A 14878-nucleotide genomic window follows, 5' to 3' on the forward strand; every position below is an offset into this window, starting at 1 on the left:
CCCCATCCAGCAACATGGCCCCCTCGCATTCTCCCTCCGTCACTGGAGGGACCCTTTTTTTTTTTCCCGGTCAAAGAGAATGAGGGGTGTGTCGGCCAGCGGAGGGATACACGCCACCGCGCAGGATCCCCAGATTTTTTTTTTTGCAACCGCTCCCCGGCATGTTAAAAGTGCATATCCACAGCGGAGCGGAGGGCGGATTGTTTCTCGGGAAGGTAAATGGATGGTTTTGCGTTAGAAATCCGACCGGCGAGGGCAAACTCCGGCTTTATATCAAATGAGAGATTGAACTGAAAACAAAGGGGATCAAACCGAGAGAGGGACCATGTGTTGTTTGTGGCTGCTATGACAACCGGTGTGCAGAAATTAATTTCACAATTTGACTTTTAAAGACACACTGAGCGTGTCTGATGGTATGTGTTTGTTTTGAACTGCTTGGAAGTTTTTATTTTTGTTGTTTTTTTTTTTAAACAGAGAATCAACTTTGGGGGTGATGCCTCCGCACGTGCGCGGAGTTAGCGCTCCCTGCGGGGCCGACGTGCCTTGAACCCTAAAGGCCGTCACCCCCTGAGCAACCGAATGTCTGCTCCTTCTCCGATTTCAAAAAAGCAAACATGTTTATCCTTATTTTGATATATTTCAGGGACGTGTACTGTGAAAATGTGCCTTCCTGGCCGGAGCTGCGGTGCATTGTAGTTGCATTGCATGTGACGCTGACACGATGCAATGCTCCTGCCCTGCAACGCAGAGCTGGGTCCCAGCGCCGCCACGGGAGGACGCTTCTCCTCGGCGGACAGAAGGGAGCAGCATTGCCTGCTCTTCATCCACGTGGCTGGACGTTCGAACGGCGGCCGTGCTTCTTCCCCACACTTTACCCGGAAAAGGTGCTTCCGGTTGCTGCGCGGCGTTCAAATGCAAGGAGCTGCGGATCAATATGCCACAGGCTCGGGTGTGAGGTTATGCTTGCAGGTATTCTTGTATTAAATTCCAAAATCAGCCCTGGTGTTTTATTTGACATCATAACATGAACGTAAGTGTATGTTTACACTGAAGCCTAAAATCACCTTTGGGGATGCATTTATTATTATTATCTTCCATTTCTCTCCTTTCTTTCTTCTCCTCTAACAAGATTTCCTCTATGAGTTTTCATCCGGGTTACGCCCGGCCTTTGAGTGGCTCCCCTCAGGTTGCAGACTTTGCTGCCCTGCCTGCAAAACTCAGAAGAGAAGGGCAACCTTTGTCCCAAGAGCCGTCCAACTCTTCAACTCTCAGCAACCCTGCAAACCCCTCATCACCTTACCAACCCCCCCACCCCCACCCCCCGCCAAGTGTAATGCCACTCATGATATATTTATTATATAAATGCAGAGCGAGCTACTTATTTACAATTTGCACTTGCAATTTGCAATTCTGGACAGTCATTTATTTATACATATACATAGATATTAAAAAATTAAATAAAAATATTTATATATTTTTTTAATTCAATTTTATTTATTTATTTTTTATTAATTTGTATTTATTTTTTATCTTATTTTATGTTCACAATTTGATGCTGCTACCCCATGTGCCCACCAATTGCCCCTCAGGGACAAATAAAGTCTTTTCTGGTTGGTTGGCATGGCCCACTGAGGAGTGCATAATATTTCAGCAATTCTGATTTTTTTTCTCCTTCCTTCATTCATTCATTCATTCATTCATTCATTCAGTCATTCATTCATTATCTATCCCGTTTATCCTTCACTCTGGAGGCACTGGAGCTTGTCTATCCCAGCCATCACTTGGAGAAAGACGGGGTTCACCCCCGACCGGGCGCCTGTCAATCACACGTCACATAGGTGGATATAACAATTAACACATCTGGGTAATTTCTGGTCTCCGCTGAACCTCCTGCATGTTTTTGGACGGTTTGGGGCAAACGGGGAATCCGGAGGAAACCCGGGGAGAAAAAGAGTCCACACAGAAAGGCCCCGTGTTGGAATTGAACCAGGTTCCTGTGAGGCGAAAGCCATTAAAACCTGAGATCTGTTTTTGGATGTTGCTCAAGTCTGGCTTAATATAAAGTATTTCCCAAATCCAAATGGAGTTTTTTTTTTTAGTTTTGTCCTGTTTTTTTTGTTTCTTCAGGAAAGGACCGAAGGAGTCGCGGCGGGGTGTTGGACGCGTGAGCGTGCCGAACCCCCTCTCGTGTAAATGGCGTGTTTACCCAATGAGAACTGACAAATTCAAACAGATATTATACATTTGAATGTCAAGCCCTTTCATTTATTAAACCGCCTGCTTTCCATTTTACCCCCCCCTGCTCCCCCGCCAGACGCCCTCCAGTCAGAGGGTCCGCCGCGTTTCCCGTCCTCGTCGCCACTCCCGAGCCGAAGCCAAATGTAAACACGTCGCCCCGCCGCCGTTGATTGACGTGCGACGTTGATTTCTCATTACGATCGCGCGCTCGGAGCCGGACGAGAAGGAGGCCGAGGCGCTGGCGGTCAGGAACGCGCCCGCTAAATGGCAAAGGCCAGGGATGTGTGTATGTCACAGACCCCGGGGTGTTTCACTGATCTTCATTAGCTGGGAGCTCATAATGATTTTGGTCTTTGCTGAGCCGCATCCGGAAAAACACAGCGAGGTGATATTCATGACCCGGAGGGAGAAATCTCAACTCAACAACACGCATCAAGTATTTCTCTTTATCCTGATAATCCTCGCACCAGCACTTCCGGTCCAAACGAGCCATTTTATTTACCGTTAACCATTTCCTGTACCTTCTTTGTAAATTACTTTATTTATGTAATTTAGTTACATATATTATAAAGTATATATAAAGTATTTATGTATAAAGTATAACTCTGACAGGAAGAAGCCCCCCAAACCCAAACCCTGGGAAAAAAATGGGAGAACGTTATCGTGCACGCGATGGGACGGAGGGAACCAAAACGGTGAGGTTTGACGGGAGCCGTTCGCCGCGCCGGTAGCGACACCGACAACGTGATATGTGCACTGACTTTTCGGGCCTGACTGACGCGCGGCTTTTCTTTTTAGCCGCCTCAAAAGACCCCTGTAGCCTCGGAGCACTTTATGCTAAGTTAATTTATCCAAATATATCCGCGGCGGCGGGGCGGCGGCGGCCTGCTAGTCAACATCAACAACTTTGTTAATGGAAACTTGCTGATCCATAAACGTTTGCGCGGCTGCATATGTTTGCTGGGGGGCAGCTCACGTATGAATGTTAAAAACCTGCAGATCGATGAGGAGGAGGGGGGTTGCAAAAAAGGCATAAGGTGCGTTTAATTATAATTGCATCAGGGTTTGTTGTTGGTGTGTGTGTGTGTTTGTGAGGGGGGAGCCCACCCTTCCTCTGTATTTAAATAGGGTCACATCTCGGCCTCACCTTGCAAGTGTTGCGCTATATTAAATGCCACTCATGTTAAGTGTGTTGAAACCCGCCCGCGATGTAGTCACGACAAAATATAAAGGTTAAATTGAAAAATGTCCCTTCAACGGCGCGGGAGCAAGCCGTGATTGATCTCCCTTGTAGAGGAAATAAATATGATTTTTTTTTTTTTTTTTTCATTAGGAGTCTTTAAGTGTGTGTTAAAAAATAAGCCGCTACAATAAGGAGCAGCCGGGTTAGGATTTAAGTGTCAGTCAATCAAGATCTCGAAAGGTCAGCGGGGAATGTGTTCGGCGAGCGGAGGGACTCACGGCGGGCCTTTTAAAGCGCCGTTACGACCGAAAAACGGGCGCCGCTAATGACAGCGGCAAAGCTGAGCTCCTCGGGGAAGATGGGGCCGAGAGGCTAGCAGGCTACGAGCTAATGCTCTGCAGGTTGGGGGCCCTTGTCTGTGCACGGAAAGAAGACGAAAGGATGGGCTGCGAAAGGCAAAAAAAAAAGCAAAAAGCAAATTATTGAAGAATTTGTCCTTCCTAAATAAATCTCATACATCACATTCTTTCTTGGTTCGGATTTTCGCGGACATGTCCTCCGATTCCTCGGGCTCCCTCGCAGCAGGAGTAACAGACACTGAGCATTTTCATTTTTATTCCCATCCATATTCTCACAGATGTATCGGACTGACTGGCTCATACATGATTCATAGGTGGATTTATTGAACATTCCATACCTTAAATAACGCCTATATTAATCGGCAGCGCTATATGTTTAATTGTGTGTGATTCATTTCTGCAGATTTCCAGAAAATGATGGGATTATTATAACATGAGTTTGCTTGTTTTCAGAAAAGCCTCGGATGTGTGTGTGTGGATTTCGACGCATCGCGGCTCCTGTTTTGTCTCACACAGACACACACACACACACACACAAGAGAACACGGCTAACCTGGTCTATGATGCACAGACACTGCACATACGGGATCACCACGATATGAACGTTGTATCTTCCACGTTTTGTTTCGCCCTCACGCACGCAAGCCAATCGAATCCATCGTACATTACCGTAACCCGTCCATCTCCAGGATCCTCCCTCGTATGTGTCTTCTGGTGTCCACAGTTTGAAACCACTTCCTTCTCACAGAGTCCAGAAATGCAGGTTCAGGTGTTGGGGTTCCAGAACCTGAACGGGAGGTCCGGGGGCCCCTATGTGCACGGGGCCTTGGGGGCATCTGAGCCCGTGCAGAGGGGGATCCGGCGTGGATAGAATGTAGTCAATGCTGAACTTGATCTCCGATTCCGGTTTCCCCTGAACGGGGTTGGAGAGGAGGTGCGCGGGCCGGGGGCCGGGCCTCGCCCTCTCAGGGTTCGAAGGGCAGCGGGCGGAGTCGGCTTCGGGTTGACGGGCGGCGGCGGCGGCGGAGGCGGAGGTGGGTGCGTGCTGAGCGCCGTTGCTCTCCACGTGATGGAAAGGAGTTTCTGACGAATCCCGGAGGCCGATTTTTATGTTCCTCCTGCGCCTACGGCGGCGGAAGTTGCCGTTTTCAAACAGGTCGAGCATGGATTCACAGCCGGTAGCGAAAGTCCAGTAGTTTCCTTTGCCCTTCTCGTTACCCTCTGTCCTGGGAACCTGCGACACAACGGCTCTTAGAAACACAGGGCTTCCAAAATAAATATGGACGTCGTCGGGAAAGGTAAACTCGGGTATCTCTCGCGAGTCAGATTTTATTTATATGACTCCGGAAACCCGACATTCCACAACGGCAAACAGAGAGGCGCAACGCAGGAGACCTTCTGTCTCGACCAGTTGGGTTAGAAAGAGAGAGAAGGACTGAGAAATAAAAAGTAAGAGAGTGATGGAGACAGCGGGGCGAGGACATGTGGGAAGGACGCACACAAATGGTCTTATAATAACGGCAGCTATCACATATATATCATATATAATACAATATATACATACACACATATATACGTGCGCATGTGTATTCATATATTTATACATATATGTGTGTGAGTGTGTAGATATATGTTTGTTTGTTTAATCACATTTCACATTTTCTATCATTTTTGTTTTCATTGTTTCTTTTAAATCTGTATTTTGTTTATATATTTATGTCTGTATGGTGTCCTTGAATTTCAAGTAAGGTGCCTCAAATGTATCATTATTATTGTTTTATACATATATGCATATACATATATATATATACATATGCATATACATATATATATATACATACATATATGCATATATATATACATACATATATACATATATATGTATATATATGTGTATGTATATATATGTATATGTGTGTGTGTGTGTATATATATGTATATATATGTATATACACACATATATACATATTAGCCATATATATTATATATATATATATATATATATATATATATATATATGTAATATATGTATGGCTTTAGATGATCAGCTAATGAGGATGAAATGGTTAAAACGGAGATATTACTTTGCTGTTTTCCTCAAACTTTAGCAGAGGTCATGAGTGAGAAATGGAGAAATGCATAACCTGCCGGTCCACAGATGCCATTTCCTTTTTTAAATAGCGAAAAATTAAAAGGTCAAACTGGGGTCGGAAACGACCCGGCAATTTGCAAATGGGACCTGTAAAAACAAAAGAAACCTTCAATAAAGTCAGGAAAAAAAAAAAGAGAAATGATCATAAATTAGAAAAAAAAAGGATGCAGCAATAGAATAACCAGAAAATTTGCAAAAATAAATAAAATTAAATGTAAAAAAACTGTATTGTTAATATATATACATATATAAATATGAATAGATATACACACATATCAGGGTAAAACCTCTTTTACAAACATTGGAAAAATGTGCATACACTCTGGAGGTGGTCTTCAAGCTTTCATGTGTGTGTGTGTGTGTGTGTGTGTGTGTGTTTGTGTGTGTGTGTGTGTGTGTGCATGCACCTTGATGAAGCAGCTGTTAAGGGAGAGGTTGTGTCGGATGGAGTTCTGCCAGGCTCTCTGGTTGGAGCGATAGTACGGGAATCTCTTCATGATGAATTCGTAGATGCCCGACAGAGTTACCCTCTGCTCGGGGCTCTGCTGGATGGCCATGGCGATCAGAGCAATGTAGCTGACACACACACACACACACACACACACACACACACACACTTGAATCCTCAAACTCTTGCATTAAGGCTATCATAAATTGGGCTCCAATTTTCTGAAAGCACACATAATGCTTTGTTTTATGACGGTAAAACGATTTAAACACATCAACAGCTAGAAGTGTGTGTGTGAAGTCATCCCAAAATCACAGAATTCATCAAACACCACTCCAGAACGATGTTAAAATGACTCAAAGTAGAGAACTTTCGGAGGAAATAATCCACACTGTCCCCTTGGATGCCATATTTAAAAACAGCTCCGTCGTGTATCAAAATGAATTTTGAATGTGAAAGTTCCGGTCTCCCCACGTCAAATGAATCAAATCCAAAACGTCTAAATAAATAATCGCTTCGTCTCGGAAGCGCGTTTGGCGACGCCGAAGACCCGGGCGGAGAGTTGCGAAGAAACAGAAGAGGAGTTTACCTGTACGCGGGTCTGCACATCTTTTTGTCGTCGTCGGCGCTGCAGGAGGGATATCCGTCGCCATCGTAGTTGAAGCAATTGAAGGGGTAGTGAGAGTTATCGAACATCTCTGCTCTTTGACCCGCTTGCGGCTCCTGAGACTCCAGCCTGCTGCTCTGCTCGACCAGCTGACTCCCTCTGAGCTGCTGGTGACGGCTGCCTGCCTGCAGCCCCCCGCTCCCCTCCTCAGCCCTGATGCTCTCCAGGAATGGCTGCAGGTCCCGAGTCCACCTCTCCTCTCTTTTGGAAAGCCGCTCCCGACCCTGCGCTTTTGTGACTCCCTCCATGCTTCTGAGCCGCATCTCTTTACACCCTTTTCTCATTTATCTTTATTTCCAGCGATGCCCGCTTTTTTTTTTTCCCGCACCCAACCCCACGGACGCGGTAATAAGTCCACGGCGTTCTCATTGGACGCTCCTTGTCGTTCTCACATTCTTACCGTTTCTTCGTGCCGTCATTCAAATGAATCGCTATTTCGAGGATTTCAAGTGATGCCGATCGTCGCTTCGAGTAAATAAAGGATTCATGTTCCAACTTTATTGGCCAAAACATATACACAGTGCACATATTGGGCGTTATTTTGGTTTGCATTGCACTGTATACAGCATTTTCATGAATTATTTCATGAAATAAATGAACATGTTTTACATTCAGGAGAATTTCTCCCGTGAAATTCACTATTCACTATATCTGTGAGTTGCTTAAGGTGTTTATGGTTTCTACCAAAACATACTGGATGACGACGTGCCAGAAATAGGATGTGGTGTTTGTGAGTCAAGAAGGCGGAGCAGGATACGTTTTGTTTTGTTTTTTTTTTCCTCTCAGATGTGTGTTTTCATCCCCTCTCTGGCCCGTTATCTTGGTCTGGCTTCGGTTGAGCTGTCCACAGATGACAAACCCTGGTTTCAGATCTTTTCCGGAAAGACGTCTGCGATCGGTCCTCTCGTTGTCATACTGACGACAAGGGAGACAAACTCATCGGTCTGTCCGGTCTGTGGCAGGATTGTGACGATATGATATCGATCCTTGATAAATGATACAAAAATATAAATTCACTTTATTCAGTATTTCATCCAGTCGTCCACCCCTCGGTCTTGATCACCTTTCCCAAATCAGGTGTGCGTGTTTTCCTTCGTCCGCTTCATGCCGGTCAGGTCGGTTGAATTTTCCAGAAAGGAGTTATCCTTTGCGCTTTGTTTTTTTTAGAACTTGTTTAGTAGTTAACTTGACAGAAGTTCAGATTTTTTTTCACTTCTATGTACGGTGACCTTTTCCTCATTGAGATAGTCTCCCTTTCATTCTCGGACCGGTCACCACTCTGGGCTTTCCATGTTTATATCTAAATTTTGAATGTTTACCAATGCATTTTTAGGCTTACCTGCACTTTGTGAGTTGCACACCAAGCTGCATTAGATTGTCTTATTTCACTGCCAACATCTTTCATATTTATAATAATGTTTACTCTCATTATTTCTTATCGATACATATCCAAATGCACGGCAAAGGAGGAATTTCACCGTTTCGACAACGCGCACGTGACGATAAACGCCTCGAGTCTTGAACCTTTAGCATTCAGCACATTTTCATTTCATTTTCAACTGTTTTTATATGAGAAAAAGGTTAATTTTTGCATTTGTTTGAGGATCAGTAGGCTTTTTACTTAAAATAGATACATCTTGGAGGATAAAGATACAGAGAAATTAATGTTAATTTCAGAATTTTGTTCAGATTTTTAGTCAGAACAACATTTTGTGTGCTGCTCCCGCTGCACTTGAGGTCGACCATATCCATAACAAGGCCGCATATAGAGCCATACAGGCGTTCTCTCACTCGCAAGGCCACATGTAGGGACACACATCTGGACAATTTAGGGTCTCCAATTAACCTCCTGCATGTGTTTGGGCTGTGGGGGGGGGGGACTGAAGGAAATCCCTGCAGATACAAGGAGATGGTGGAGACCCCACACAGAAAGGCCCCTGGAATTGAACCGGGGACTTTTCTTTTCGGAAAAATAACGTCCCCGTCCCAGACATTCTCCCGGTAGCGGCGCGGTTTGTCTGCCCCTGTCGCGGGTGTGCGTCCTCCGGCGGGAGCCTGGGTGGTCCGTCGCTCCCGCAGGCCTGCGGGCCTTTATGTTTTATTTTTGCTTCTTTTTATAGTCTAATCTCTGCAACCGTACTTAAAACAGCCAACCCCCCCCCAAACCAACAAAAAAAAAAAAGCTTTTGCATCTTTGTTTTCTTTTTCTCTCTGTTAACTCTTTGGGGGCGTGTGTGTGTGTCCACTCTGGCAGACGTTTAGTCAACAACGGGAAGTTTTGTAGATGCTATCTATAATGCCCTGTAATGGCCATAAATTGTTTCCGTGGCTATAAAACAGGGGGATGTGTATTTTGAAGGGCTCTTAACAGGGCAATTGGAAGTCTCCCGTGAGGCGACAGAGGCAGGGAAAACACCCCGAGGTCTGCCGGGCCGCTGTGTGTGGCCCGCCAGACCCAGCCGATGACTAAACTCCCCGATTCATTTAAATGTGAACATTAAAAAAGTGGGCAAAACTGCTGCTTTGACACGTCAGCCTGAGGAGGAAGGTTTCCTCCGTCGGTATCGACTCAAAACAGCCTTGAGACCATCTTGGTTCGGGAAATTTTATGGGGTTTGGAAGAAGTGAGACTTTTTTTGTGATTCCTGAACCGATGTCGAAAACAGAATTGATAACTATTTAGACGGGTTGTTATCTATATTTGTGTCTCAATACTACTCTTTTGTTGTTGATCCATTTTTAGTGCTTTTTGAATTTGTCAGAACTGGATAATCGGAAAAAGTCGCTTTCATTTTTCGCGTGGTCTAAAATTCGAGTGATCTACCCCCACAATGTTTTGTTAAATAAGTGAACGTATTATACAAAAGCACCATGTCCCAAGGGTTAAGGATAGTAATCCAGAATTATGTAAAACATTGCAGTATGTGGATGATATTTCATGTTTTTTTTTTTCTGAATATGCTTTGTATTTGCTAATAAACCCCTGTCTGATCTGGGCTGACGGGGTCAAGGTTTGATCAAGATGATTTTATTGATTGCACTTTCACGGCGCTGTCTCCTTCTGTATCTCTAAGCTCAAACACACACACACCCCATCTCGGCATCCCCGGAACGCGAGTGTGTGTGTGTGTGTGTGTGTGTGTGTGTGTGTGTGTGTGTGTGTGTGTGTTTCTATTCCTGACCTGAAGGACATCAGGTCAGCTGACTCAGATTGGTTTAAACTCCCGTCTTATAACATCCCTTTATCTCACAACCTTGTGAGCCTTTCCTCTGCTTGGGTCTTTTTTTATTTTTTAATTTTACTGTCTTGCAGTGGAAGTCATGGGGAAACTGTACTTTCTGAAGAAAAAGGCTCCAGAAATACAGGACTGTCTCAGAAAATTAGAATATTGTGAAAAAAAAAAACAAAAATGGCTTTTTCATGATATTCTAATATTTTGAGATAGGATTTTTGAGTTTTCTTAAGATGTAAGCCATAATCAGCAATATTAAAATCATAAAAGGCTTGCAACATTGCAGTTGATTTGTAATGAATCATTTTTGTTATTGTAATTGCATTACAGAAGATAAAGAACTTTATCACAATATTCAAATTTTCTGAGACAGCCCCGTAAATACATATCCATAGCGATGGTGAAGATTACAATTATCATATTGTAACACGGTCTTTAGAGCCAATGTTTTGTGTTTGTGACCGCGAGATGTTACAATCACGTTGCCGAATTTCTACTAAAATGTGTGGACGTTCGAACATTCAGCCGAAGGAACGTGAAGCCAACCTTTTCGGACTTTAAACAAACCGAAGGATTCGTGCTCCCTCTCTTTATCTGCCCGGCATAATCGCAGTTGTTTAACTCCAGACGAGGGGAAAAAACAGCTCGAAAAAACCGAGGGGTAAATAGGACCAGTCGGAGGAGAGAAGGTCACGGAATCAGGTTGGTCGCGGCGAGATCAGATAAGCGCCTCCGTGGCTCGCTCCCATGACGAGGCTTCCTCTGCCATCCTGTCTGCGGTGGACTCGACGATTAGAGCTCTTAGTTGCTCTCTGGTCACTCTCTGTCCTTCTGATGATTGTCTCGAACCCAGCTTCCTCCATTCATGTCTGCCTCTGTCTGTGTGTGTGTGTGCGTGTGTGTGTGTGTGTGTGCATGCATTTATGTAAACCAACCGAGTAGCTTTTCCGGGGGCTGTTCTGTGAGGAAAGGTTATCAAAACACAACGGCGTACCAGAAACTGTAAACACGCTTTTGAAAGCCGAGCTGAGATCCGGGGCCCGTTCTCCGCGTCGAGAACGGCTTTACCTGCAGAGCCGGCCCGTGCAAAGCAGGTAAAGCAAAAAAAAAAAAAAAACGTGCACAACTTTCAACCTCGGTGTGTTTCATTTGCTTCGAACACAAGTCACGCCGCGGTTGTTGTTCACAGCAGAAGGAATTCACGCTTCATCGCTGTAATGAAATGCTAATGTGCCGTGTAAAAACCCACGCAAAAAATAACTCAAATTCAAAAACAAATGACCGTTCACACTGAATATATTCAGTCTTTCACGCCCCGTGCAAATTCAGTGCCGTCAATGCCAAAAACAATTCGATCAAAAAGCACGAAAGGGTAAAAAAAAACCCAAAACATTCAATTTATATCACGCCATAGCTAAGACTACACCACGTATGACTCATTAAAAGATTATAGCGCTCCTTGGGTGGATATTTTGGTTTTATCAGTTTACGATGTGACTTCTCCAGATTGTAGTTTGATTGTTTTGGTTCATTGTTACTGCTCTCATTAGCCTTGTTAGCTGAACGCATCGCTGCAGGCAGCTGCTCGCCGCCTGTCGTTCACCACCTGCACAGACTCAGTCGCTCGCCGGTGAACATGGTGGAGCGTTTAGCCGCTAAATTCCTCACTTGTGGAGGACAAAAAAAACGAACCTAAAATTAAAGTGGGTATTAGACGAGGGTTGGGAGCAACTTGTCTGCTCGTGTTGAGTTATCCAGCGGGTACTCTGGACTCGCCTGCAGCCGGCAATCTTTACCCTTATGCATCTCTTTAAAAGGCTTGATTTGAGGTGTTTTATGGAGAAAAAAAATCTTCCTTAGTGTCAGTGTGATATTTATACTTAAAATGATTTACAGTAACACGCGTCATGCCTTAACCGATGTCTATTCTTATCCTCTCAGCCCACTCACTTCCTGCTTGATTTTGTTTATTTTTGTCATTGCTATTGTTACGCTGTTTATGATCCTATCCGTGTTGTTTTTTCTATTCTGTCTATTTATTCTAGGATGCCTTTTGCTATCATCAAATTGTCTCTGTTTACATTTGTATTTATTGATACTTTAACTATTACACTGCTGTGAGAAAAGAATTCCCCCTTTAGAGATCAATAAGGTTGATCTTATCTTATAACCCATCATTCCCCCATAAGGAGCCAGTTGGTGACGGCGGTGATCTCTCGCTAATAATAACAGTGGCGCTAACTTTTCCATGGTAATAGCTTTCTTCTTTTTGTCTTCCCGAAGCTAGCTTTATAGACACGTTCATTCACCTTTTCTCAATGACATCACCTGTTTCCCCATGGTTGAACAAAATAGTCCGCTTTTTTGTCTTGAAGTGTTTCATTTCAGTATTTTTGTGGCGCCACAGAGCTGTTGGATAGCTTTACACCTAGCATAGCGAAGTCAGTGCTTTCTGATCTTCTTAAGCTAAAGTTAGCTTTTGCTGGCTTTCTTTTGACCACCACTCACACCAGGGCCTTTTTTCTGTGTCACAATTTTGTCCAGAGCCCAGGTTGGAGTTTGTACATTTCCTTTTCAAAAAACTTCTCCATCACTGCAATCTCTCACTTGTGTCGCTAATTTCATTGCCGTAAGTAGAGTGGCCATTTGCCACCTCCTGCTACCCACTGACATGGAAGAACATGAACGTGAATCTTCCCGTCACCAGCTTGCAGCACATACACTGCCGATAGCTAATTATTTACAGGTAACAATTTATCATTTAACAGAAAAAAAACGATTTTTTGACCAGTAAATTACATTTCATGGTTGACACTGGCTTGCTGCACAGGTATTCTCAATGGCTAATTATTTACAGGTAACAGTTTATTTTTCTTTATTTTCCAAGCTTTTCCATCAAACCCTATTCTCTGTATCCTCATCTCACACCAACTAACTTCATATCCTCTGTCACCACATCCATAAATCTTATTTTGTCTTCCTCTAGACCTCCAATTCCAGCATCTGTCTATTCACTATACCTGACCCAACCATCTCAAACTAGCTTTTCTGACCTTCTCTCCAAAACATCTAACAGGTGGCGTCCCTCTGATGGACTCATCCCTGATCCTAACCCGAAGTGAGCGAGACTGGGGATTTGAGAGAAGATTTGAGGTTACTGTTATTTGTTGACGGATGGAAGGAATGTGAGAAGTGCATCGTGGAATATGCATAACAAGGAACAAGCCTAGCTCTCACTATGAGCGCTCGCAAGAGGTTTTAAGCCTGTTCTTAAACAAAGAGAAGGCCACTCTCTGGATGGAGATCGGTCGGTTCCACAGAATCATCTTCCTCCAGAACATTTTGTGAAAATCTTCTTGCTTCTTCAGTTCTAATGACCTGTGGCGTTTTTCGACTATAACCCCCAGAGTTTTGGGCTTATGGTGGCCACCACAACAAGAAGATTTCAACAAGAATTCACCTTAACCTGGATGACTGAGAACCTCCACAGACCTCCTACGGTTCTGTTCTGCTTTTACAGACTCCACGGATGACCTGCGTCCCAGCGTCCAGGGAGCATCGTTGGGTTTCTCGACTTAATGAACTACTTCGATCATTTTCAAAACCAAAATTAAAACCGTTAAGTAGCAAATATCAACAGACCTCACCGGAAACATCGGTTCTGCGGTACTAAGAGTTTAACTCTGACTGGTTTGGCCGGCGTTCTTCCAGTAGGAAGGTTGTTGGTTGGATCCACATGCCTGTATGCTGGAGTGTCCTTGTGCGAGATGGTCAGCGCCTTGCGTGGCAGCTCTGCAGCCATCGGTGTGTGTGTGTGTGCTTGTGTGTGTGCGCGCGCAAATGCAATCTAGTGTTGAACACTTTGAAACCGCAAGGTGTGAAAGTGAGGCTAATTAGAAATGCTCCATTTTCATTTAAGGAGTTTCTTTAGATAATTACGCCCTTTCACACCACAGACAAAGAAAACATCTAGCAGGCTAAAATTAACAACAAACCACAAATAATTTGATGCTATAACTAGCGACTATCCATGTTCTGTGAATGGTAGCGGCTGGAATTGAACTCGGTGCGACTCCTTGTGCAAACCCAGATCTAGAGCTGGAAGCAGACGAATAATTTTTCTGTTTTTTGCCGTCATAAAAACGATGGTGATAATCACACAGGTCTTTTGCAGGAAGAAAGAGGCTTAAACTAAGTTCAACCATGAAAGAACGTCCCCCAGTTTGCTGCATCGTATCACAAGGAAACACAGCTATATTAAAGGCTCGGCATGTGAGATAAAGACCAGCAGCACAGAATATAGTTATAGTCCATCTCTTTTACAATTTGTTCAATTTGAGTTAAAAAAAAAAACCTGTTAGATCGACATCAGTATAATCGTAAATAGGATCCGTATCATCCAATGATATCCGAGCCTCCGCTGTGACAGAGAGCCGTTTGAATAAAGTCATTAAAACATAAACACAATCATTGAAACATTTATGTTTTGTAGTTAAGACTCCCGTGGGTCTGACCGGCACGAGGGCAAACTCCTTTCAAGGAAAACCCAAATATAATGCAAAAAAATGCAGAACCAAGAGATGTGAAGGATGCCGATA

General features: G+C 44.0%; 1 protein-coding gene across 1 annotated transcript; it reads right to left on the bottom strand.

The window, feature by feature from the left end:
- Positions 1-4022: 4022 nt before the first annotated feature.
- foxl3 (forkhead box L3) lies at positions 4023-7305 on the bottom strand. The gene is made up of 3 exons (XM_086140815.1): positions 6970-7305; positions 6340-6508; positions 4023-5014 (listed from the first exon to the last, which is right to left on the bottom strand). The coding sequence occupies exons 1-3, from the start codon at positions 7293-7295 to the stop codon at positions 4523-4525; spliced, it is 987 nt and encodes a 328-aa protein (XP_085996941.1). The 5' UTR covers positions 7296-7305; the 3' UTR covers positions 4023-4522.
- Between the last annotated feature and the right edge of the window lie 7573 nt (positions 7306-14878).

The sequence above is a fragment of the Fistularia commersonii genome, chromosome 33, assembly GCF_037954325.1.
Source record: "Fistularia commersonii isolate RoL2024-O1a breed Wild chromosome 33, RoL_Fcom_v1.0, whole genome shotgun sequence".
Taxonomy (NCBI): domain Eukaryota; kingdom Metazoa; phylum Chordata; class Actinopteri; order Syngnathiformes; family Fistulariidae; genus Fistularia; species Fistularia commersonii.